The sequence below is a fragment of the Channa argus genome, chromosome 8 (assembly GCF_033026475.1).
Source record: "Channa argus isolate prfri chromosome 8, Channa argus male v1.0, whole genome shotgun sequence".
Classification (NCBI taxonomy): Eukaryota; Metazoa; Chordata; class Actinopteri; order Anabantiformes; family Channidae; genus Channa; species Channa argus.
The window spans coordinates 27,557,512-27,585,150 of record NC_090204.1 but is presented as its reverse complement, the minus strand read 5'-3'; the positions used below and the strand labels follow the sequence as shown (position 1 = coordinate 27,585,150).

The window sequence follows — 27,639 nt, the reverse complement described above, 5'->3', positions numbered from 1 at the left end:
ATCATTTACGGCTGTATTGTTCATAGCTCCAGTCAGCCTGCTATTGGGTTTGCGCTTTGTGTGCTGGCAGGCTGCAATGTTAACACTGCAAACCGAAACAGAAACTTTCATCTTGATTTAAAATGAGTGTGCTACAAAGATGTTCAGGGTCGCCACAGCGGATCACTGTCTGCATGTTGATTTGACAGTTTTTACACCAGATGCTCTTCCTGATGCAACCCTCCCCAATTTCTACCTGGCTTGGGACCAGCACTGCAGAGCTGGGATGGGAATTGGCTGTTGGGATTCCAGTGGTATCCAGTATCCAGTAGTCAGTACCCAGGGACACTTTGACATGTGGTTGGGCCTCAAACCACCGACCCTATAGTCGGTAGGCAGCCGCTTTACCAACTGAGCCACAGCTCCCCCAACAGGACTGTGGTTTGTAAAATAAACTTACTTAGAAACAGAATCACAGCATGTGGATGAATGGAAAAAAACAGAAAATGCTCCCTAGGAGGTAAATGATTTAACTCCAAATGTAGAAAACAAAAGCAGTCACTACAAAAGGGAGGAGGTTTAACAAACCATGTAGGAAACCAAAAGGCTCGCTACAAAAAGGTAGGAGGTAGATAACTACACCGGACAATATTAAAGCAAACAGAGCACTACACAGGTAGGAGAGAAACTAAGGAAAAATCCCCCTAAACCAGGCTCTAACAGGACAAGGTACATGTGACTACAAACTCTGTGACTAACTCAACGCACTTCATGGCTGGTGGTCAGGGAATGAACAGGGAGAGGAAGAGAGGCCGATGGAAGCGGAATAGAGTGATGGGAAGCTTCAGCTAGCGGGGAGGAGAACTGCGGGGACACTTACAAACACAAGATAAAAAACAAAAAGACACATATAAAAACTAAAGCTGATTAGAGAAACGTAAAACCGAAATTCTGAGAAGCAGGCAACAAAATGCTGATAATTTATAAAATTCATAAAATGTAATTATATTAGTAACTTAATATAGGGGGCCTGCTAGCATTAGGTTGGGATGCAGAAGGCAGCGGGCTCAAATCCCACCCTACCAGGTGTGTCCCGCCCAGCTGCCAAGGGAAAATGGGTGGGTTGTGGCAGGAAGGGCAAGAAAAAAAAACTCAGGCCAAATCAACATGCACAACACACTGCTGAAAGCCATTGATATTACTAAATTAATATACCGGTTGTGTTGACAGATAATGTGTATTGCTGAAGTGAATAATATATTAACAGGGCAGCACGGTGGTGGAGTGGTTAGCACTGTCGCCTCACGGCTCGAAGGTCTCAGGCGCAAATCCCTGGCTAGATTTCGGTGTGGATTTTGTATGTTCTCCCCGTGCTTGTGTGGCCTTTCTTCCATGTACTCCAGCACCACCCACCCTGAACACGATAAGCGGTTAGCAGACAGGTGATGGAGTGATTTCAGGACTGTTATTAATTCGGTGCATGTTTAACAGTTACTGAGTCGCCTCTCATCCACTGACAGCTTGGATAGGCTGCAGCCTCCTGTGACCCTCGACAAGATATGCGGTTATGAATAATGGATGGATGAATGGATGGAAATGGTTATATACGTATAGTCATTTTGAAAGACTTTAGATATTCATCAGTCCACAGTTAGACATTGACTTGGTACTGCGACTAGTTGCCATAGAAATGGGCAGCTCTGTTGGGTTTTCTCTACATGTCTGTATAGTCTTCACTATATAACGTGCCTTGAGATGAGTTTGTGATTTGGTGCTTTTTCTCTCAGATGAAACAAAGGTAGAATTATTCGGGAAGAAGACTTCGTACAAACACCGTGTACCAACACAGAGGTGGCGGTGAATGGAAAGATGAGAATTTCTGTATTGTTTGGACATTATGAAGACGCTTCTATTCAAAAATGGGCTTTTTTTTTTTCTTTTAGATTAAAATTGTGCTTCTTGACACATACATACATGTGGCTGATATTTCAGGACTTTAAAGGGTGTTGGGAGCCAGACACAGTAAAATATTAACACCAAAACACTAAAAACTCAGTGAAGAGCTCAACACTGTAATGTGAACATATAGATGTCTGCTAGTTTAATCCCACTGTATAAATGATATGATGTGTGAAAGCAGCCACTTTCTGTTCCATGCATTAGACCTCTCACTCTCTCTGACCTGCTCTCTCTCCACCACAGACACAGGACGTTACCGGTGGTGCACGGCTGACAGGGTTTGTTGACAGGCCCGTCAGAGAGCAGCACCAGGGAACTGGCAGGATTTTCTGTATTAGAGTGCAGAGAGAGCTGTGCTGGGAAACTCAATGAGCAAACATGTGCTCCTCCATCCTCTTACAGTGTGTTGATTAATGTCGTGAAATTTCTGCCACTGTTTGTTACATTTTTATCCGGAAAAGGTGGGACAGTGTATGTAATTCTCAAAGTTGGGACAGGGACATGCTCAGCTTCAGAACTCCAAAAAGAATTTCACATTTTGACTTCATTCACGTCCCCTCAGTCGTTTAGAATTAGCTCAGGCTCAGAGAAGCTCAGTGTTTCTTACTGACCAGTTACCAATTAACCCTCTTTAATTGTGAGATGTTCCACCAGGTGTTTTTTGTTTGTTTGTTTGTTTGTTTTTTACACTGCAAAAGGACTGTTTTGTTGACACTGTCTCAAATTTTTGTTTAGATGTGTTACAGCATTAAATTTCAAATGAACAAATCTTTAAAAAAAACAATAACATTTTTCATTTCATTTCACATTTAGTATTTGGGTCTTTGTTCTATTTAGAATGAAAAATAGGTTTTAAATTATTGTCAAATCAGGACAATTCTCTTTTTATTCGGCGTGTTTTCAAATGCTGAAGACGTTCACATGGCAAACATGATATGGCTAAAGGTCATGGTTCAGCTGTCTTTAAGAAACACTTAAAGTGAGGCCGTCATCTCGCAGTAGGGAAGCAGATTGTTTATGTCACTTTGACTGATCAGAGGCTGTGTTGCACGGCTGCTCCCTCTCATATGCACAGCCTAATGAGTCTCTGTGACGAGACACTGTGTGTGAAACTGTTGTCACTTGTCATTGTGAGTTGCTACTGAAACGCCGCTTTATTCCGCCTCACGCAACATTTGACTGCCTGGCCGCATGCCTAGACACCATTAAATTGTTGAGCCCAAATGAGAAACAGGCCTGTAAGACAAATGTGTTGTGGTCGGTGACAAAGGGATGTGAAACAAAAGGCTGTAAAATCAGGAGCTGAGGAGTTGTTTTGCTGAAGAATAGCTGGAAAAATTCTGAAGGTATTTTTAAAAAAATGTGCTTCATAACTATATTTTACCACCTGCTTACTGACATCTGTGACCGTATGAGATAAATGTACAAGGACAGAATTATTTCAATTCACTCTAGGAGCAAAATGACTAAAATGCCAAAAACTTTTTTCACAACTGGTTTATGGTGTAGGTAAGATAAACTTCAGTGTAGATGCACTTGAAGGCATGTGCACTAACTTTTTCTTATAGAAGAATGGTGATGACCAGAATGGCTTGCAAGTAAGCAGGCTGGCAGAGCAGGCACAGTAACGTCGGGAGGTCCAAGCAAAATGAGCAGGCTGGAGCTCCACAGCTGGTGGGGCACAATATACAATCTGGAAAATGACTGGGGTAATAAGCTGCTATATTCCATACACACCGGAGCTAATGAGGGTCTGTGGAACAGGAGTGTATGTCGGCAGTGAAGGTCTGGTGCCTGGGAATGTGAGACAGGTGAGCGGGAAAGAAAGTCCGAGGACATCTAGTGGGTGGATGGAGAGTGGCAGGAGAAAGAGAGCTGACACCCAATTCATGACAGTGGTCGACCATTGTTAAAAATGGTCAGTATGAGTGTGTATGTGTGTTTCCTAAGGAATGAGCTGGAGTTTTTCTGTTTGCCTCAGTCCAAAACTACAAGGCCAGTCAGTATCTGTGAGCACGAACCAGGTTTCCCTGTGACTGACTTATGGCTTATGTCAGGATCGTCACAAAAGATGAGTGTGGGGTCACAGCAGCAGCAGCAGCAGCAGCAGCATCTCCTGTTTACTCTGGGATAATGTACCAGAGTCAGTGAATTCAGAAAACACTCCTTGAAGCTAATCCCCCCATGAAGAGCCGAGATCATAACCAGTAAACCACTCAGTGAGGAAAGAAGTTGGTTAACCTTATTTTAAAAAGCTTGCAAACTGATAACCTTAAAATAACTTTAAAAAGTAGATTAATAATTTAAAGGACAACATTTCCATTGTAGAGTAGTAGCTACTGTTTCATTAAGCATTTTATTGGGCGAATTCCTTTTAGAACCACACATGTTTTTGGTTTGATTAACTCTGGCTCTTTTTCTGACTATAGCAAAGGGCTCGACAGACAGAGTGACTCTGAGTGCGAATGTCAAGCAATTGCACAGAGTGGAATTAGTGGGTGTGTGGTGTTTAGGATGCAGTTTCTCAGCTGTCTGTCTCAGTGGGAGGGCGGGACAGCTTCCACACACACACACACACACACACACACACCAAAACTGCAACCATCAGTAGCTATAGTGAGTTTGTTGGCTAAACACTAATTGCTTTGAATTTGCTCTGCTATGAACAATAGCTAATAACTTGTGGAGTCTCTCTATCAGCCCCAGTGTGAATGTGAGTATGGATGGTTTTCTGTCTGTGTATGTCTCTCTTTGTTGGTCATGAGACAGACTGAAGACCTGTCCAGGTTGGACCTTTGTTTCATTTCTATTTTAATTATTATTTTTTTAAGTCTGATTTAAAAACAAGAATTACCAAAACATCAAAAACATGTGTATCAAATTCCAGCTTTGTGACATCCACCAATATTGGCACTCAAATCCGTGATCACTAGGTTTTCTGTTGGTTAGGTCCTAATGACACGAGAGGCAGCAGAGAAAGAGCTTCTGCTGGATTGTTACATAGAATTTAAAGAAACAATTTGTACACATGGTAAAAATGACAAATATTTAATGACAGTGGCTGAAAAATGCATAATGTATTCATATATTCAGAGCATGCACAAGCACAATGAGAACGGGAGGAGATACAATAAGATGCAAGAATTTCCTGCAAACTGATGCAGAACTAATGCAGATGTATGCAACATTTAACCCCACTGTCATTAACTTTTGTCAATAATAGGCATCTGATTACCTAATTCCATTTGTCTTTACTTTGGGTAATTGCATTTCAAATGACACATTGCCATATGTGTGAATTGTGTAATGCGAGAATTCTCTTTCTCTCTGTTACAGAAACACACACAAATGTATAATGTGACTACGTATATATATTTATAGAGTATTTTTTGTAGTGAACAGATGTGATCAGACTGAAGCCTATGACAGTCTGATCGCATCTGTCTAAACTGAACTGGAGGATAATATATTTAGGTCTAAGTGTGATGCTGCTTTGTGCATTACTTTCTATTATAAACTCACGTTTTCTTGTCCCAACACTAACTTATATAAGTCTCTCATTTTAAAAAGACGAAGTTTGACGTGCAGCCTGTTCTGACACCATTCATGTCCATGGAACCTTGTTTACACAGACTAAAGCTGGAGGTGTCTTTCTTTCTTTCTTTCTTTCTTTCTTTCTTTAGCCAAAGCAATAGTTTGAAAAGACGGAGGGAGACAAATATGTTTCCACATATGAATAATATTCTAGATTTTCCAGGTATTTCCACAAGAGAACCGCAATGGGGCAATTTGCATCTCTGTATTTCTGCATCCTGCGAACTGATTTAATGGTTTGCAGCTCTGTGTCATTGTTCTCTGTATACACATGTTGAGTGAGTTTGGAAAAATGTACTGTAAGTGGCCTTTTCTATTATTATGAACAAACCAGCCTGACTCTAGCCAATCTATTGATTTTCTGCTCCAAAACGCTTTTAAACTGTTGTTTCTATGTATTTCATTTGCTGGCCGCTGTCTGGCTTTCAGCATATGACTGAAGTTGTTTTTAAGAGTCTGTAATAGGCAGAAAGCAAAGTCTTGGAGATGATTGTGTTGAATTTGGCAGTGGTGGGGGTGAACATTTCTGAGGCATCCAACAGGGCTCAGTGTACAGGACAGAGGGGGATTTCAGTAGTATTAACACACTATGTTTAAACTACACTACGCTGCTGAAATCAATTACACTTTATCAGCAGCCGCTAAATTAATTGTCAAACAGCCCAGACTAAGTTATAATGTCCCTGCCATGTCTTTCAACCTAACAAAAGGGCATCGGTCACAGAAGTCTTCCATGTTTGATTACTCTTCCCGAATGTTTTAGTCCCGGCGAGAATTCATATGCGGCCCGATGAAAACTGCATTGTTATAATGGATCATCAAATTGGCAGGACGCTCTGGATGGTTTTGTTAAATTACTAATACGACAAAATATGGGAGAAAAAAACATGCTCAAATTTACTTTTTTTTCTAATAGTCAGCGTTTCAGTTCAGCTTAGCTTACAGCAATTTAAACGTCAAATGACTTGACATAACTTGGACATGTGTCAGCTCACTTCAGACTTCAAAGTGGCCAACTGTTCAGTTTACAACCTAATTCCAACCTTATTCTCTGTAATAATAATCCCCTGCAACTAAACAGTAAAAAAAATCCTTTTTGTAGGGAATGTAATCCATGAAAAAGTCCTTTTACTGCAGTTCAGAGCAGATAAAACACTAATTTGCGATTAATGATATGAATAGTCATGTATTTTTAATTGATTGATAGCCATAGTTATAACCATCTCACATTTGTCCAGGAAAAGTTCTATGAAAGTCAGCTCCTTATTAATGAATTCAGTCATTTATGGACAAAGACATTTGCTTTTACTCTCACAAATTGCATAAAAAATAAATATTAAGATACAAAGCCAGTTAGCATCTCCTGTGGGCTTCTGCTTCTCTCTGCTTCCATCCCAACTAATTCCCCCTCTGTGGCTCCAGCCATGCATGTCCTCTGCAAAGATCAGCCACTAAATGGGTGAGGAGGAGCTGTTGGCATTTAGCACACGCAGGCCCCTATTAGACTCATATTGTGTATATAGTTGTTTTGTGCTTCTCTGCTTGCTCATAGGAGTGTGGGATAATTTAGTTTGTCAGTCACTGTTTAATCTCTTACTTCCCCCAGATGGTATTGGCTGTCCAAGCATTAAGAGCTAAATGATGTATGAGATGTGCAGCATGTACTGTACCTTTGTTTGATCTCGCGTTACAATAATCTCACATTAGCATACAAGGTTTTGATAGACTTCTACTGTGCCACTGTATGAACTGCCTAACATACTGCCTACACTGCTACACTGCGTTTCAAGGAGAACCTTAGCAAAAATACAGTCATCGTGGCTAAAGATGCAGCCCCTCATAAAGGCTACAAAAAGTATTAAAAAAAGTATTAATCAAGACGCGTAAGGTGAAGTGCAGTTATGTTTTTTAAAACTATCTATAATTTGAATAGGGCAGCACGGTGGTGAAACAGTGCTCACAGCAAGAAGCCTGCGAGATAACGTCCCCAAAACATCTTGGCCTTTCTGTGTGGACTTTGCATGTTCTCCACATCTTTGCATGGGTTTCCTCCCACAGTCTAAACTTGATACTTGGACTTGGTAAAATTTGTGTTTCTCTCTGTGTCGGCCCTGAGACAGACGGGAGACCTGTCCAGGGTGGACCCTACCTCCTGTCCAATGACAGCTCTGATAGGCTTCAGGTGTCAAGAATTAAGTAAGTTAGCTGCAAGGACCCAAGTAAGGAGATGGCAAGACGAGGTACAAAGTAAAAGGGAATTGATTATAAGGGACTGAGGGGTGAACACAACTAAAAATGACTCCACAGGGAGGAGAACTTACTCACAGATGGACTAAGTGAACAAACGTAACTAAACAAGATAAATCCAAATGTAAACTTAAATGCCCAAAAGGGGAGGACAACTTAGGTTGGGTCTGCGCCAGGGGAGCAGGGAAATAGACGATATACAAACAAGGGGAACGTCAGACAAAACAGCAACACACACTTAACAGACAGGATACAGACTGGACAGGACTAAACGGACCTAACAGACCTAACAGAACCGTAACTAACAATAACACAGGTAAGAGGATAAATTAACGAGGACTAAAGAACAGAACCTTAAACAGAAGCTGAAAGACAAGGACAAATAAATTAAGCAAGAGTAACCAATGCAGGGTGCAAGATATAAACTGACAGGTGGCACCAGACTGAGGGGAGAGCCAGGTTCAAAAGGGCAGGGGAGCAGGTGAAACCAATCAGGACAAACGAGGAAGGTAAAGAAACCAAACAGAATAACAGGAAGTGGCACAGGAGGAGCAACAAAATAAAATCCAAGGACAGGAAATAAAGCTGGAAACAACAGGGACAACTAAACACAGGAACAGGACTGTGGCACCAGCTCCCCCACCCTGAACAGGATCATGGAAATACTGCTCTATTTATAGGTTACTAATGAGAAAAATTAAAGAGAGAGACAGAGATTTGCCAGTGTCAAGTAAATTTGAAACTGGTGCAACCACTTCATTCATAGATAATAAACTGGAGTTTGTTTTATTAGTTGAGGACTAGTGGCAGTAGATTCCGAACTGAAGAAATGAATCATGGGTAAAATATTTCTTTTTACCATTTATTTATTTATTTCATTTTGGCCAGTTATCCAAGTCGTTTGAATCTTGTTGACTGTCCAGCAAATGGCCCACTTGGAAAAGGCTTGTGCCAACGATATCTGACCATAAGACTAAAGAAAATCCTGACACCCTGATGCACGAGACCTTTTCTGCCAGCGCTGTTATCTGACATAGGAGGCTTTGACGGTATTTCTGCTTTGGTTCCGATTGATCTTTAATCTGTGCAGGCTGATGAGCATGTTTTGAGTCAGTATGTTGGATTTTTGATCCACCCACCAGCTATGGAACGGACAGCTTGCAAATGAGTCAAAAAACATGCTCAGGTTAAATAAATTCATGACCTGCACTTTTCAGCTTACCTTTAATTCCAAGCAGATGTGGGGGGGGGGGGAATAACTGCAGCCTATAATGATTTCATAATGGAGTTTCTTTGCACTTGGTGGAACAGTCCTTCCTACGTTTTACATTTTCTTCTCATCAGAATGCTCGTTCTTAATAATGAATAGACAACTCACTTCTCCCTGTGAAGTGAGGGACCGGTACGATTTACATTTACAGAGTCGAGCCTCTGGGTCATTCAGCAGTAGCCATGGGAAATAAATAGCTTAATAATGGTGTGATTTACTTGCATCTTCTCCACCCACTTGCTACCACCTTGAAACCCCTGATAGAACCCTCTGTGCTTGCTTGACTCTCACAGGCTGACTTGTTTTTGCATAGTTCTGTAAAGGGCAGCATTCCCCTGCTGTACACTGGGCATCCTCAGGACCCTGCAGTAACCTGTTGTGCTATGTGTATGACAGGATTTCCATGGAAATGTACCTGGGGAGCAGCTCTTGGCTCTGACTGCACAAATGGGTTTTGAATCACGTTGAACTTTAAAGAGCACACTTATCAGTTGCCAAAAGTTACTGTGAAAATGTCTCGCCTTGCCTGCAAAATGCTCTTCATGGCTCCCTGCTGAGGAAACAGGATTTAACCCCTGTATGGAACATTCATACAATTTTCCTCTTTGCAGTCTGTCATTTTGAAAACGGTGCTGCCACAGTACTGTAAATGTGGAATAAAGATCGATGTTACAAACTCCTCAGCTTCTGCCGTTTCATTAGCTGTTCCCGCAGCTTCTATGTCACACAAAAACCATGAGTCCTCCAAAATACTGCTGCTTACTACTAATTTGCTATGCCAAATACACTCCCCATCCAGAGCAACAATAATTAATTTGTTTTTGCTATGCGCTGAAGACGTTTGGGCTCAAAAGATAAGTACGTATGCAGAGAATGTTCTAATCAGTTGGGTTAAGGTCTGATGATTGACTCACTCAGTCTAAAACCTTCCTTTTTCTCTCTCTGATGAAGTCCTTTGTTGGGTTGACAGTGTGTTTTGGATCATTGACCTGCTGCATGATGACGCTTCTCCCAATTAGTTCTTCTGCATTTCTTTGTACATTTGCAGACAAACTGTTACTGTATACCTCATTCATTCTGCGGCTCCCATTATAAGTTATATCAACAATAAGGATCAGCGAGTCCATTTCAGAAACAGAACATTGCAGCCCAAACCATGAGCCACTTTTTCACACTTTGACAGAAGTAAATCTCGGTTTTCAAACTGTTGCAGATAATCTTTTTTTTTTCTTTTTTTTAACAAACTGCAAGCTTCTCTTTTCTATTTGCATGTGGATTTATGCTTTAACGATAAATGCAGGTTTCACAGGTAAAATCCTGTGATCCATTTGAACTCTTTGTAGTTTAAACACACAGGACACCCAAGACCTGTCAATTACATGCAATACTCTAATTATAATAGTAGTAATAATAGATAAAATGTGCATGATCTGTAAATAAATAACAATAACTACTGAAATTCTGAACTTTTATCAGATATGCAGTGAACTGGCTGGGAATAAATAAATAAATAAATAAATACATAAATACATAGATAGATAGATAGATAGATAGATAGATAGATAGATAGATAGGATATATATAGACTTCCAGTTATGGCCTGCTGCATGGATGGAACATGGAGTGACGCTAGGTTTTTGAACAAATCCTTTAAATAAGAGAAAACATGTTCACTAATATACTTTAACTGCTTGGGAAAGTTTTACTGAGACTTTGCCACCAAAAAAAAAAAAAAGTCTGGACAACATGCACCTAAGACACCAGTGCAAACTAATAATCAATGTCTAATGTCACAGTAGCAAAGCTGGGGAAGAACAAGTGACGATACCTGCCGTTTATATTAATGTACAATTTACCAACAAAAGGCGAAATAACGCTTCACCATTGAAGGCAGGTTTTGCTAAACACTCGGCTGATATGTAAGAAGCAATCAATGGTTATCCAAGGTTAATGGAGAGTTATTGTTAGATTCCAGGAGAACTGAGGAGACATAAGAGGGACACCAGAACGACATGTCCCCCCTAAACAAATAAAATTGGGACACTAAGGGACAAAATCTAATACTCTAGGGTTTGTCGCTCTATAACTTTACCCGAGAAAACTAAAATTCTTCGAGACAGCAGTGAGGTTAGCGAATATGAAAATAAACTTATTATCTCTGAGTCTGAGCGAGAATGAAGCCAAGTGTCTCTGACTGCAGCAGAGAGGGAGCAGGCATGTGTGACAAAAACGTGAGTTAACGACCAATAAAAGTAAATTACCAAAACACCCATTCAACAATCATAACGGGGAAGAAAAAGAATTTGAATTCTATCTCTGCTTGCACTCTACATCCATCGTCATGTCTTAACAACAACACGCTTGTTAACTAATTGCTAACTGCTACCGACACGTTAGCCTACAGAGAGCTGAAGCTGTAAGTTGTGTAAAGCTGCATGTGTCCTCCTTAAAGCGCTAAACCTTTAGTCTAATGAGCTACATCTTTCGTTGGACACCGAAACAGTCCCGACTCTCCCAAACCAGACAGGACCCTGTAGCAGCTGTGGAGACCCTATCTGCAGCAGTGATAGAGACTGAGAGAGTCTATGTGTTGCCTCTGCTGTTGTAGATATGAATGAATGAGATTCCACTTAGTGTAAGTCCATTGAACTCAAACTTCGTCAGTCTAACCCAACAGTCCTGCAGCAAATCCTTCATTATGAAAGTGATAATGTGCTGCTGTTGAACTGTAGTGCGGACAGGAGATTTTGTTATGGAGCCAGTTCTGGCTGATATACTCAATGGCTTGGGCAAAATAATAAGTGTTCACGACAAGCCATTGTCAGCTAATTAAGTTATAATGTATTACTGTAGTTAGTATAACACTTTGTTATGTTCTTGCTTATAAAGCAAACACTTAAAACAAACTCCACTGGTAACTATGCAATTCATATGTGTCCATGTAAAGTGAAAGAAAGGTACCACACGTATCATTTGGACCATCGATGTTAAGTGTTAAGTGATGAGCTCTGACCACAGCCTCAGTGAGCACACAGAGTAGGCAATGCCCACAACGATTGTAAGACCACAAAAAGACGGTGATTGCTGTCAGGAGACTGAAAAAAACTAAGAAACAAAAAGCATCCATTAGAACCATTAATTAATTAATTCCATTAGACGAAGAAACGGAATCCTAACGCCCTATAACCCTAATGTTCTGTGATAAGCCCTGGCCAGGAAGATAAAGGCACATGTTCCCTGCTAGATTAGGATGGATTTGTGCTTGGGAGACATTTTAAATTTCTGTATGCAAATCAAAATGCATCATGTATTTCTGTCATTTGATGTAGAAAAGTCTTTTGATCTGAAAGAGCGGAGGTGAGAGATTACCTGACATATATTGTATAAAAATAGATATGATAAAAACATTCTTCTTCATAGATAATATTATCCATGTTTTTAACAAACATGCCTTTAAAGGCACTTAGACATTCTAAGAATTCTGTTGTACAGTAAGAATGTCCTATAGCTACTACACCGGGAAGAGAGGGTGTATGTTGCCCACTCCAGCAACAATTAAAATAAGTAATAATAACTAATAATGAAAATATTGTATCTATCAATCGGTGCTTTTACATGGACCTAAGTTAAAGTTACAGTCGGTTTGCTCAGGAGAGCTGAATTCTTAACCGTCGTGTAAACGGAAAAGCTGGTGTCAAAAACTGGGGTAGCGGGTCAGAGAAACCTGATTTTCCCAGGTAGATAGTGCAGGAGAACACTGAAAACCTAACTAGAACAAAGTGTCTCAAAGAAAACGAAATAAGTCACTTCCCCTCGCAGATTTTGTTCTACAGTTCACGCAGTACATCAGCTATGTCTCTCCCCTCTCCACTTTTCTCCCTCCTCCCCTGCACCTCCACTCTGCAGCAGCATGAACTCAGCCAAAAAAAAGAGTCAGGAAGCAGCATTTTCTGTCACTATACAGAAAATCTGTAAATCAAGCTTTCAAAATATGTCTGAAGTGGAGGAGAAAGCAGGTTACTCGTCTGCTTCATTACCAGTATTTAAGTGCATGTAAATACACTCCTTTCCTTTCTTTCTAAATTCCTTTTTTTTCCCCCTCAGCCAAACTGAGCCCTTCCAAACTGCAATTGACCTATAGTTTGTACTGCACTTCGGCATCTCTTGCATGGACACTCGAATAATGCTGGAGGTGCAGCTGTTGCTCTGCCAACGCGCCGCTCACGCTGTGCCGTCTGTGCAGACGCAGCGTTACACTCGGTGTCACGCATTTTCTCACCTGGAAACTCAGCAGCACAAACACGGTCTGATGAGTCGGCCGTAGAGCAGCTCCACTTTAGCTGCTGGGAGCTGAGTGTCCTGCTTAATGGCACCGCGGTGGCGTTCAAGAGGTGACTGCAAGCCAGCAAAGCAGTCACAAGTGCACTTTTGAAAGCCCTCCAAGCCGACTTGTCCTGCGCGTGTGTGTCTGTGCTGCAGATTGAATCAAATTACCTACTTATTTGTAAATGTGGGTGGCCTGCCACAACTGTATTATATGGGGAAAAAACTAGGCACCACAAACCACACAAGTTGAAGTCAGGCAGGCATCAGCCTGTAGGCAGACTGATGTCTAGGTACTGCTGCCTTTTCAAGTCAGATCAGAGCAGCAAACTTTAGTGCTGACAGAGGACAACCTGAGTGCAGTAGCGAGGTAGGGGGGCACTGCTGCATGGCCATACTTTGATGCCTTCAAGCACCAACACTTCAAGTATCCTCCACCTGTCTCAGGCTGTCTCCACACACTGACCCTGTCTCAAGAAGCTGCTTGTACTTCAAAACAAAAGCACCAGCATTATGATTCTCAATGTGGGAACAACAGCCGCTTGTGTTTTTTTGTTGCCCGGGGGGCTGTTACAAAGAATATTTAATTATTTGTCTAAACACTTCCTGTTTACTGCTGTCTGTCTCAGAACAAGAGCAAAGCTTTCTGAATGTTACCATGGAGTTTCATACAATGGCCAAGACACAGAGACTCATTAGACCGACACTATAGCCTAATACTACAGATGACCAGAGCAGATGTGTGTTGGGCTTATGATTACATTATGATGACTTTATCTTTTGAGTAATACAATTTATAATCAGCATAATCAGTCTGAAATGAAGATGTAGTAATGCAATTTTAGATATTGATAGGTGACAGGGAGCCGCTGTGAGGAAGACTCCCAAACTGTCCTGGAGAGGTGGAATGGCCACAGTGGGGCTACATGCGATCAGTTTGACAAGATGAATAAATCATGAACTATGTGCAGCTATATTTAGACTTGTGCTCGACAGGATGAGCAGGATGATATCTAGTTGATACGAAGTAGTTGGGCAAAAAAACTGTTTCCCTTTAAAAAAGGGTTTAGCCACTGTATGCGTTAATCTTCACTCGTGAAGAAAGTGATTTTTTATATCAAGCTATTATGGCAAAAATAAAGCCACTGTATCTTCTTAAAAACTCACAACCGTTTCGTGGTTGAAGTTAGTCTGGGAAGTGCAAAGCTTAAAATGGCATTGGCATAGGTGGTGAGATGCTAACGCTAGCCAGTGCTACCTGCATCTAATCTGTGTGGAAAGATGATAAAGGGGCTGTTGGGTGTCAGGTTATTGTTGTTAATACATGTCACATATGTGACTTCATATGACATGAAGTCTGCTTCACTTCCTGCACATGCAAATGCTGCAAATCCAGGTATTACATACATACAAGCTGTGTCTCAACTCGCGTCATTTGAAAACTGCCTTTGAAGACCATTTGGGTCACAGTGTTGGGACAAGTCTATACCGTTTTGAAGGCTGCTTTAAGTGTGGATGAGATGTGGCACCATCTTTGGCAGCAAAAACTTCAATGGATGGAACCTTTGCTGCCCAAAATTCCAAGATTCTTTTTATGTGTTGGTTTTTGGTCGGGGAGTACATCATAGAAATATCAAAGAAAGCCTTGAAAGCTTAAATTTTCCAAAAACATTTTAATTTACACGCTAGTTATGTCAACAGGTGAGCGATACAGTTGGAGATACTGATCTTATTTCAGTTCAGTAGAATTCCCAGAACTTAACTTACATTTGTAACCTTGGTTTACTTCTTCTCTCATTATGTGTCTGCTCTTTACTCTGGCTTTACCAGTCTAATTATTTTTTCAAATAATCACTGTGTTTCCAATCAATAACATGGACTTGTTATCTATTAAATCTCATCAACAAGATGTCCTCTGTGGGATAACTGGCACGTTGCTTCTTCTGGTGTGTTGAGCAGTGGAAAGCATCCAAGCTCTACACATTGGCAGGAATATGCCTCATTTCACATTTGTACATCGTCGTGTGGTTGCTAGTAGAACATCAGATGCAAACCAAAAGCTTGCCTGCTGATCAAAACACCCATCCACGCACACCACTAATTGCAGCTTTAATAGTGGCCTTTTAGGTATTATTGTCCCAGTGCACAGCCTCGGTTGTTTGCGTGCATGTTTAATGATGCTTTCAGAGCAGGTTCTTTAAGGTTTCTTCCTGTGCATTCACATCTGCCTGCACCCTTCCTCTATTAATGAGACTGACAGGTGTTGCTTATTATTTGGGGAAGGATAGTGCTTTGCTGTTCTTACTGGCACTGCTTTAGACTAGGTGTGGCTACAGGCATGAGACAGCTTTTGAAAGAGCATATTGTTATTGCAAGACTTAAATCAGATGTAGAGATGTAAAATCCCTGTAACTGGCCTGGAGCTGTTTCTCTGTCAGGGCTCTTCATCTGATACTGGGTACCCTGTCTTCCCTGCTCTGCCTTTGTTCTTTCCCTCACCTTTGTCTCATTGTCTCTGTCACTTAGGCATGCCCAACTTCATCAAATCCCCTGACGACCAGACAGGGATTTCGGGAGGAGTGGCGTCGTTCGTATGCCAGGCGGTGGGTGAGCCCAAACCTCGCATCACCTGGATGAAGAAAGGGAAGAAAGTCAGCTCTCAGCGCTTTGAGGTAAGACTCAGGAACTGGCCTCAAAGCTTCCTGTCTGATGTGGATGTGCAGCACCTCCCTGTCTCACACCTTCACTGCTCATTAGCTTTTTGCAGTTGTGTTTGTCTAAGACAGAGAGAGACAGAGCAGCACAGCTTATTGGCTGTCATTTTATACTTGCAATTACAGCCTCTCAGGTGGATGTATGTGCAGCTGAGGCTGAACTGCAGGGAGAGGTAATATTTACTAATTACCACCTTGCACAAAAGCCTATATAGCAGCTTTTCTCCATTTAGTGCCTGTTTGAAGACCACTTAACAGAAATTAAGTTAGTTGCAACATTCTAATGAGAATACCTGAGGCTCAACATCACAGTGAGTTCAGTGTCTACAGGTTTAATAGAGCCACTGACAGGTCAGGGGCTGTCAGGTTGGTTTTGCTGTAAGAGCACCATGAGACACGTCTTGTCTCAGACCTCCAAAGGTTCCAAAAGTTACTACTGAAATTTAACTTATCTTATTTTAAACTTCACCAATGCAAAGTTTATGATATTAAACAACGAAAATAAGTTTACAGCCAAAACTAAAAACATTTGAATAAGGTTAATTTCTATACTAAAACACAAATCATTTAACATGATTTAAAAACACGGAAGCTAGTACTCGATTTGACTGGATAACATATTGACTAGTACTTTAACCTGAGGCTTAATACTTAATGTGACAAAGTATAAAAAGTACCAGAGGATACTCCTGACCTCAGAAATAGTTACTTCAAAGTCTGGCTAATGCAGGTCAAACCTCTTTGTAAATTCACTAGCATGGTCACCAACATGCTGCAGCAAACTCTGCTGGAGACACTAAAACCTGCGACTAAAGAGTCTGAACTAGGCACATGGTCTAACTGGATGTTGCCTTCAATTGCTAAACTTGATGGCTAACATGAACAGAACAACAAGGAACTAAGAAGAAACAAATGGTGCTGAGCAGAACACAGTCCAGTGCTGGGGGAAAGAGAGTCTTCATCACAGAGTGTGAGGCATTGAAAAGAGAATATTCAGTGTTATCAGAAAGTTTATCACCTAAGCAAGCACTGGTCGTGGATAGATATTTCAAGATACACTATATTGACAAAAGTATTCGCTCAGCCATCCAAATAAATGAATTCAGGTGCATAAAGCAGGGTCCATAAAGACATGGATGAGTGAGTTTGGTGTGGAAGAACTTGACTGGCCTGCACAGAGTCCTGACCTCAAGCCGATAGAACATCTGTGTATTATGTATTTCATACACACACTTCCCAGAAGAGTTGGAGCTGTTTTAGCTGCAAAGGGCCGACGTCATATTAAACCCTATGGATTAAGAATGGGATGTCACTAAAGTTCAAATGGGTCTAAAGGCAGGTGAGCGAATACTTTTGGCAATATAGTGTATTTCATGCAAGATACAGAAACTCAACTCAACTCAATTCAACTTAACTCAAAGCAGTTGTGATAATCAGAGATGCAGAAGTGAACAAGAAAGAGCAGAGTAAAGCTGAGAGGGACTTTGTGCTTGTAAGACAGACTTTAGGGCTGTGAAAACTGTATCTTAAAACTGTGGCTTATCCAGCAATCCTTGGGCTTACCTCAGTTTTTCTCTTTTAATCGGTTAGATCATCACGCTAACTTATACTGCACAGCTAAGCTGCTCCAGAGTCAGTTAACTAAGCAGCAAGTCGCAAATCCATTGATACCGAACATATTAATAAAAAGTACCCCAATGTATTCCACCAAAAGATCCGATTGTCTGACTTCAATGGAACTATTTTTTCTCGGTTTGTGTTTGAGCACTCACTGTGCTTGGTTAGACTGTAGCCATGTACACATCTTCATTAACCTTTAAAGAAAACCATGACATTTCTCTAACGATAAAAAGTGTTTTTCTTAGTTAAACCACACACAGGACTCAGGGTTCAGATGCAGTTTTGTAGCGTGATAGTATGCTTTAAATAAATGCCACCCTCCTTGTGATTGGCTACGCCGTAATAAGCATAGATCAATGACTTTCAGCTTGTGCTTCAGGCGTAGCCATACTGGAATGTTATCCACAGGTAGTTTTAGCATGATATTTCTACACCAGACCAGGTGGGGGCCACACCTGGTGGGGTGTGATTCAATTCCACGGCCTTCTACATCCCAACTCGATGCTCTACCCAGTGAGCCACCGGGCCCCTCTCTTAATAAGCATAGCACTGTGTATAGTCCCAAATAATGTTGCTATCTTTAATGTTAAGATTTCAACCATATTTCAGTTCATCCAAATAGTTCCTTTTGTAAAGTAGATGTCAAGAGCAAACAGGGCAGCAATTGACATAATCGGTCCATGTCCATCCACAGCAATTTGAGTTCAGGACTGTAATAAACAAGCAATAGAATAGTCAACATGGTTAAAAACTCATAACAAAAATAGCTAAGAAAGTAGATTGGGTTGAAACACAATCACCCGGAAACAGCATGATACTGTTGGCCCAGTTATACATTGAGCATATTGCATGTCCCCATTCTCAGAGGTTTGTACTCTCGAGATTAACTGGCCAAGTTTGAACTCCCAAGTACATGAGTGTAAACTAGACATACCCTGACAGGGACCCAGGTGGCTCCTTACAATGAAAACACATAAAACTAATGAACAAAATATTGAATGTGATAAATTACCTGCTACTTGTTCGATATAATACACAAACTATGGATTAGACTCGACTGTGCCAGTGTCTCCTTCTGAATATTGTATACATTTCAGTGTTTCTGTGGAGGAGCTGACAAGAATCTAGACATTTTATGCATGCAGCTACATTAACACACACTGTATGAGCCTCCCTGCAGGACTCTGGAGCAGCAGGGAGGCTCATTAGCTGCCAGCAAACCCAAATGACTTCAAGTGAAGTGACTCAACGTGAGTCCGGTTTAGACGGAGACACTTGGTTCATGTCGATGTGAGTAATAGGAATTATCTTCCACCTGTCTGCTCAGCATTACTCAAACTGATGGCTACCCTGTGTGTGGGGTGGGTGTACCTCCTCCCAATGCAGACATGAAGTCTCACACATATTTGATTTTTTTCAGAGGAATCAAGCTTTTAACTGATTAATGGTAAAGAAGAATATTTCATCAAGGTCAGTCAGTTGTCAGAAGACCAAGATGACAGAGCCAAATATTTAAAGCATCTGCTCCATTGACTTCATAGGATATAGTTGGGTTTACACGATGAAAGCTGGGATAAGCTTTATAACCCTATGACAGTAGACTAGGATAAGTGGTTGAAGTAATGGATGGAAACTGGATTCTACAGTTACACCTAGTGTAGAGGTGATCTTACTCCAATCTGACGCTCCTAACTCTTCAGCACATACTTCACACTCCAGAGATCGTTGTTAGGCAAACATTGAACATTTATTGTACTTGCTTCTCAACTTAGCCAACGACGGATCAATTGTACATACAACTTTAAGCACAGTGATCTCACAGGCACACACACTATCTGTTTCATCAAACAAGTTTCCCAAAGTATGCCTGAACTCACAGGACTTGCAGAACTCGTAGAACTCGGTAAGAAACCGTGTGCCTCTACAGCTACACACAGAACCCTTTTCTTCTACCTTGTATTGGTCCACACCTTTCTTGTAATCACTTCCTCTGCTTCAGTTACTGTGTCACGTTTACACCCTTCAGTAGCTGAGCTAAAAACTGCATCTCTCCTTAACAAACCCTTAGCATTGCATTGTTTCCTTGACCACTGGTCAACAAACTTAAAGGTAAACTACAAAGGCCAACTATCAAAGCCATATGATGTCACTAAAGACATCCTCAGTACATAGACACATCACAAACACACATTACATAAAACAAGTAACTAAACTAACCCCCTTGGTTGGCTCATACACACCCGGGTCCTAATTGTGCTCCAATATTAGACATTTAATTTTGGAAACAATTACTAAATTACTTTGCCCAAATCCAAAACAATAATACAATAATAATAATAAAACAATAATCCACAAACACCATGACTATTTTTCTATGGTGTTCTTTCTTCTTTCTTCTGGTGCCAGAGGTTGCCAGCACTTAACACACCGTAGGAGATCAGTCTTTACCACTGTCTCACTCCGATTCCTGGGCTCATCCACAGTTAGGTTCTTTTTTCTTGTCTTGTAGTTCAGCTTTTTCCTTCGAAGCTGAATATCTAGGACGGTATTTTGTAACAGCCCCTTTCTTCTTCTAGACGATATTAGAAGCCTCAGAAGCCTCAGAAGCCTCAGAAGCCATGCCATGCCATGATGAGTAATACTCCACCAACCTTTGCACTATATCAGTGCTTTCTTCAACTGCAAGAACATTCACCGTGACATTTCTTTTCACTTCAGGATCAGCTATATCAAGATCAATCTCTTGCAAGTCTGGGTTCTGCGGCCAATTCCCGACTGCTTGTGTAAGAAAGTCAGGTCCAGATACCCACAGCTTGTTTCGCAGAAATGCTTTCACGTTCTGTCCCCTTGATGAACCATCTGCCGGATTAAGCTGAGTACTTTAGCACTGCTGTACTGTCAGTCCAGTACACAGAGTCTTCCAGTGGTAGTTCCAACTCCATGGATAACATCCCTCTTCTAGTGGGGGGCTTACTTTGAATAACGACCCTGAACTTGAATTGATCAGACTGAATGCACCATTGCACGCCCAATACCCTTTCTACTGGAAGTGCATTTTTGTCCAAGTCTAGATCCATTATTTCTGTCGCTTTCTCGTCCTCTGGAATGGCTGCTAACACCCTCCTATCATTGCTGATCCATTTGTTTAGCCTAAAGCCCCCCATCTGACACATAGTTTTCAAACTGTGGTAAAGAGACTCAGCCTTTTCAACAGTCTCCACGGACTTTAGGCAGTCGTCTACATAGAAGTTTCGTAGCACTGTGTTTACTGTGCAATCATCGAACAGATGTGTGTTGTCTTCTGCGCATCGGGGGAGCGCATAACTAGCACAACTGGGTGACGAAGTGGCTCCGAACAGATGTACCTCCATCCTGTATTCTGCCATTGGTCGACCAACATCACCGTCTGGCCACCATAGGAATCTGAGTAGATCAGCGTCAGCCGACGAGACCTTTACCTGGTGCAACCTGGCTTCCACACCTGCTACTATTGTTACCGGTTCCTGAGAAAACCTGGTTAGAACTCCAATTATTCTGCTGGTAAGATTAGGTCCTTGAATGAGTTGCTCATTCACAGAGGTTCCCTGATATGATGCGCCACAGTCAAACACCACACAAAGCTTAAGCTTTTTAGGGTGGTACACCCCATGATGTGGAATATAGCAAACTTTCCCATCACAGCGGCCAAGGTCTTTAATTGGAACCTTTACCGCATATTTCTTGGTGATTGTATCATTCATGAAGGTAATATAATCCGCCCTGAATGACGGATTCCTGAGAAACTTCCTCTTCAGAGTTGTAGCACGTTGTTCTGCTACGTCCCGGTTGTTTGGCATTTTAATGTTCAACTCTTTTAATGGGAGATCAAGGCAGTAATGACCGTCTACCAACCTAGCAGATTGCGTCACTCTCTCCATGAACAGACGATCCATCCGCCTTCGACATCTCATACTTTTCCTCTTGCCCATCCTCAGGAAAGTCATATTTAAACTGTTGTTTCCACAGGTCTTCCAGCTTGGCCACAGATACACAATTTGACACAGCTTGCATTATTTTATTCCTGTTTGTATTGCAACCATCCACCTTTAGTGGCCCATTGACTGTCCAACCCAGTATGGTTCTGACTGCAAAGGGCCCTTCATCGACCCTAGGAATAACTTCCTTTGGTTCCATCATCTTGGCAGCATTAGTTCCAATGAACAGTCCTATACCTGCATCAATGAGAGGTATTTGCACTACTTTAAGATGTGGCCATTTATCTATATCTTCTTGTCGCGGGATGTTATTCTTGCTTACTGGAATATCCTTTTGTGAAAAAACCTCCTTTAGCTCTATGAAGTTGTTTGAGTTCAGGTGGCCTACCTCCAACTCTGTCACCATAGTACTGGTCACATTTTTGCTTTCTGCCATGGTTGTAAGAAGAAGATTGACCTTTTTCCCACGTAGATTCAGCTCATCAAGAAGTTCATCTGTGCAAAACGTAGCTGTGCTGCCAGGATTCAAGAATGCATATGAAGTGATTACTTTGTTGCCCTTTTTGGCTTGACTCAGACAGGAATGATGGCAAGGATGCGCTCGGTGTTCTCGGGGTTGTAATCGAAATTCTGTTTACGTTTGCTGTTCACCAATTCGTTGAACACTGCCGGATTGTCACGATCAACGGACTACTTTTCCTTTGGCTTCACGTGCAGCAACTTGTTGTGCGTCCCGGAACATAATTGACAGTTTACCACTTCCTGGCAGTGCCTGCTCATATGCCCCGATTTTAAACATCTGAAACATAAACCTTCCTTCCTGAGAAACTCTATCTTCTCTTTGTAAGGCGTATTCTGTAGTTTTTGACAATGGTCGAATGTATGTCCCTCGTGGCAAAAGAGACAAGACTCAGGTGAGGCTTTGGTGGTATTGGAAGAGCTTGTCTTACTAAAACCAGGCTCTATACTTGCATCCCTTTGAGTAGTAACTTGCTTTGTAGTAGTGGTAAAACTCTTTTTCATGCCACATGCCACCCAAACGCAGCTGCAGGCCCCTTTAAGTGTTCTTTAAGTCTTCCTAAGTCCCCATAGCAAGGATGCAGTGATTTCTCTTATTCATCAGTGAGAAACTTGACCACATCTGCAAACGTAGCCCTACGGTTGTGGTTTTCATTCAGGTCGTGAGCCACATCCCTCCACATCCTTCTCAACTCATATGGAAGCTTGGAAACAATTGTCCGTATGTTGATTGTAGTATTAAGCTCTGCCATACAGTCCCTGGAACTCACACAATTGGTTAGAAAAAGGGCAAATGAATATAGGGCTTTGCCATCTTCATCCTTAATTGTCTGCCAATTCAAAACCTTTTCCATGTAGGCTGCTGCAACTGTATATTCATTACCAAAGTGCTTCTTTAAAAGAAACCTGGCCCTGTGATATCCTTCGCTTGGTTGCATGCTAAAGCAACTTTGCACAATCTCCTTAGGTTGTCCTCTCGTGTGCTGGTGCAGCAGATAGAGTCGCTGACTGTCATCCCCCCCGCTATTCTTCACCGCGTTTTCAAATGCTTTGATGAAAACATCATAGTCTAAAGGATCTCCACTAAAGATAGGAATCGCTTGAGGAGGGTTAGTATAAACCCTGAGTTGTTTATCCAGAACTTCAATACGGTCGGTTTGACACTGAGCACCACTAAACATTGATTCTGGAAGCTGCTTAACAGCCCTTGCTTGGGTATCATAGCCGCGAGCCCCAGTCGTTACTTCCCCACTGTAATCTGTACTGTACCCTAATCTGTGCCCCTTTACGGCTTCTTCTCTTGCCCTTTCAATCTGAACAGCCACACTACCCACAACAGGTACCTCTTCCCCAGCGTACGTCGTCTTTACCTGACTAAGATGGAAGTCATCAGTGCCAACATTTGGACCACGTGACTCAGTGACTGCACGTTTATTCATGATCTGACTTTGTGCGTTAGCAGCTGCAAGAGCGGCCTTCATTTCAAATTCTTCTTTTTCTGCCTTAAATTTAGCCTCCTCCTGCAGCCTTAATGCCCTAAGCCTAGCTTCCTGTTCCTCTAGAGCATGTTTTTGCTTTAAAGCCTCAACCTTCGCTAATAAAGCTGCCCTTTCTAGTTCAACCTTAAGGAGTACTGATGAAGCTGAAGACGCTACAGAACTCGTCCTAGATTTCCTAAATCTCCTTGTGGATGCTACAGACACACTGTCCTCGGGACCAACACTCTGATTTGTCTTACGTGCTTCCTCACGACGTTGGCGTACCTCTGTTAACCGACATGCAATGTCGTCGCCACGTCCCCTGAGTGCAGACAGCCTCGTATCGAACCAATCTTGATCGTTCTTCATGTCAGCTTCAAGCTTACGCTCTTGGTAAGTTTCCTTGAGTGAGTCATTTATATCACATAACTCTTTAAGCAGCTGGTAGAACGCTGGTAACATCCTGTCCTTCACAACCGAATAGCATTCTTCATCCATGAACTGGTGGATCTTGCTCCTTTGTAGCTCCTTTGCAGCAGCTGCTCTAACTTGGCTTTTCTTTTGTTCTTCAGACTCCGCAAAGCATCTTCATGTACCACCTGTGAGGCCTCCTCAGTGGCTTCGCTGCTTGGCTTTGCCTGTTGGTCCATCACACTGTCTTGATGAACATCTGAAGCAACCCTTCTTTCCATCAGTCTCTTAGTAGTGCTTAGCCCGTGTAGAGAAGGTTTCTTACTAATGTAGAGGTGATCTTACTCGAATCTGACGCTCCTAACTCTTCAGCACATACTTCAGTCAGAGTTCCTCTGCTTCAGTAGCTGAGCTAAAAACTGCATCTCTCCTTAACAAACCCTTAGCATTGCATTGTTTCCTTGACCACTGATCAACAAACTTAAAGGTAAACTACAAAGGCCAACTATCAAAGCCATATGATGTCACTAAAGACATCATCAGTACATAGACACATCACAAACACACATTACATAAAACAAGTAACTAAACTAACCCCCTTGGTTGGCTCATACACCTAGTATTAATTATTAACCACACTTTCTCGTATCTATGACAGAACCCAGTACGTACAATATAACAAAGATGGGGTGAAGGGAATTTACCTTAGCATACATGGTAATGCCACAACATTGCCAGACAGCCCAGTGGGGTAATAATGTCAGCATTATTCATATTTGAACTACCCTTTTGGCCATGTGACCCTCGTTTTCCATATTGCAGTGTGACCTGTGACCATTGAAACCTATATAAACATGTGTTTGTAGTCCTAAAGGCCTTCATTTTGCTAAGTTGTTCAGACAAACACAGGAGGTCTTCTCACTGTTACGGTCTTACATTTGCCATTATGTTTTGAAGTTTGCATGTGTGGAACATGTCTTTGTCTACAGATCTGTCAGGAGCCACATGCAAAGTATGAATTGGCCTTTAGTTCGATCTTAATCTCATAGTCATTTTGCAAATCTGAAATGTCACGTTCTCTTTCCTTGGAAGCTAAAAACAGTTATGGCAGTACCATTGTTCCCAATATTCAGCCACCAACCCAGAACACACTGATATTGTTCTAATCCTGTTCTAGAATTCTTCTTTTCATTTACATTCTGTACATATGCTTTGTATAGACCTTTTCATATATGACACTGATTTTCTCACTGTCTAGTACGGACATTCGGTGTGGTTTCCTCACACAACCACACACCATATATCTCTGCTGTTCACTCTACATTCTAGATTTCTATTCCTAACTTTCCCTTGGGGCATCAATAAAGAGCTATCTTATTGCCAGTGAGTTACTTATAGATGTAATTTGTAGAAAAGGTGCATGTATTTGTAGGTTTATTACTGCTGTTTTTCCCCAGTTTCTTCAATTGAATGTCTTGCTTCACCCTTGGTAAATTTCTATATCAAATATTTTATTCTTATATCAAATAAAACTCTCTGACAATGTGGCCTAAGCACATTAAAGCTGGAGATGGACCCGGATGAGACTTGTCCCTAACCATTTCCTGGTGGAAATGTATATTTGGACCTTGGTTTAAGATTGTCTTACAGTCCGGCTGTTCAAAAACACTTCTTTTTGTGGTCAGTGATCTGATAGCTAGAAATATCTTTTCTCCTTTTTCAAGATCTCTACTCTCCTGTGTAATGTGCTCATATCCCTCGATTAATAGGGATGTTTTTCCTTAGGACTAAGTGTTACTCAAACTGATGGCGTCCCTGTTTGTGAGGGGTGGACAGACCTCCTACCAGGAAGAGCATGCAGCTCTGTAGCTCGTTCATTAGCGCAAAAATGTGATTCTTACCAGCAATATAAGCCCTGAGTCCTGACCTCTGCGTTGTTATACCTTCAACATCCTTATAGTCCTCCACATAATTCTTATCCACTCATGCTCATCACTGTATTCTGTACATCCTGCTTCAGCTGGTCAGCTGTGGGTCAGGACAAACTCAAAACTCAAGTAAAAATGTAAGTACTTGGATAAACAAATTCCCCACTTAAGTGTATTTTGTACATTTTACTAAAACTACCAAATAAAAAGTACTCCACTCAGAAAACTGTGTATTTTAAGCCTTACTGATGATAATCATTATGGCAACAAATGTACAGTAATTAATGATCTTTACAGGTGTTTAACTCATAATGATACAGTCACATTTATTAGTTTTTAGTTTTATATAAAAACCTCCAGGTTTACAATCAAAAACTTCACAAAAATAATTATCAATATACTCTTTGTAAATTTAATTAATAGGACACTTTATTATTTTGCAGTTGTATTTCTTTGTTTGTTTTCATTAGCTTTTTAGATTTATGGAGTATTTTTGTCAGAATGCTCAGTTAGTTTGCATCCATTCTTTGTGTAGCTTTTTGGCTGGTGTCTTCAGATGAACACACCAGCTTCTTCTTCGTTTTATTAAGTGCACCATTCTCCCATGCAGCAAAACAACCCTACAACATGATGGTGCTGCTCGTAAGTTGGGATAGCGTTAGTTTTTAAGACTCATCCTTCTTCCTCTGTAGACAACGTCAATCATTATGAATCAACAGTTTTATCATTGGGTTATGTGACAAAATCGTAGAATCTCAATGGGGAACATCTGGTGTTTAGCTATTATGATCAGCATTATGTATTGAGAGAAAAGGGTGAAACTCTTAACCAAACACCATCCCTGAGTCCAGGGGCAGGATGAATATAATCATTTTTATAAAGAAGCAGTGTTACTTTTCTGAACTCATTCGATTTATGACTAAGAATTACACATGGTCATGGCAGTATATTGGTAGAAAGATGCACTATGATAATACATTATTAATTTCATGTGATGTCTTACAGTGCCTAGTTAAAAATGTAAAACTGTATGTGTGTGTTTTTTTTTTTGTCAATTAAAGAGTTGTTGTCTTGAGAGGTTCTCTGAGTTTTGCTGTAGAAAGAAATATTTCAAACCCTTTGCGACACAATTCAGTAAACAAACCGTCTTCTTCATGCAATTTAATTTGAGTAACTCCACCATGAGCACTGCAGCATGATTAACCTTTGACCACCAGCTGTTCAGCCTGCATGACGATCACCGCTACTCATCAGGTTCTTTCACGCTGATGAAAACCTACATGGATCTCGAGCATGTACTCCATGTAACCCGACAGTCCAAAATAACAAAAGAGAATCAGTATCAGCTGTAGTTTCCAACAAGCCAATTATGGACTCAAATCTGTCTGCAGCTACACAGCAAGCTGTGACGCTCTGTGAGTTCAACCTGTTGATCATGGCCAACATTACTTTTCTCTCACGCTGACACCTGTCAACCACATCATTAAAACCACCAGGAGGCATTAATGTGGGTGCATGCTTTTCAAGAAGAGATACCGTGAGAACATGGTCGGCCTACCTTAGCAAACGACTGCCAAAAAAAGCTCTGCCACATTTAAAATCTACCATTGCTGTACAATGTTT

The 27,639-nt window shown here is 41.3% G+C and overlaps 1 protein-coding gene across 26 annotated transcripts in view; it reads left to right on the top strand.

Moving 5' to 3' along the window:
• The window catches only part of ptprfa (protein tyrosine phosphatase receptor type Fa), a 316,431-nt gene that overhangs the window by 99,595 nt on the left and 189,197 nt on the right, over window positions 1–27,639 (top strand). For all 26 annotated transcript variants that reach the window (XR_010914989.1, XM_067512515.1, XM_067512498.1 and 23 more), the window contains one exon: window positions 15,899–16,044. Coding sequence is in view for 25 of the 26 variants with exons in the window: in XM_067512515.1 (XP_067368616.1) it covers window positions 15,899–16,044 (146 nt within the window). In the remaining variant the exon portion in view is untranslated. The remainder of the gene's footprint in view (window positions 1–15,898; window positions 16,045–27,639) is intronic.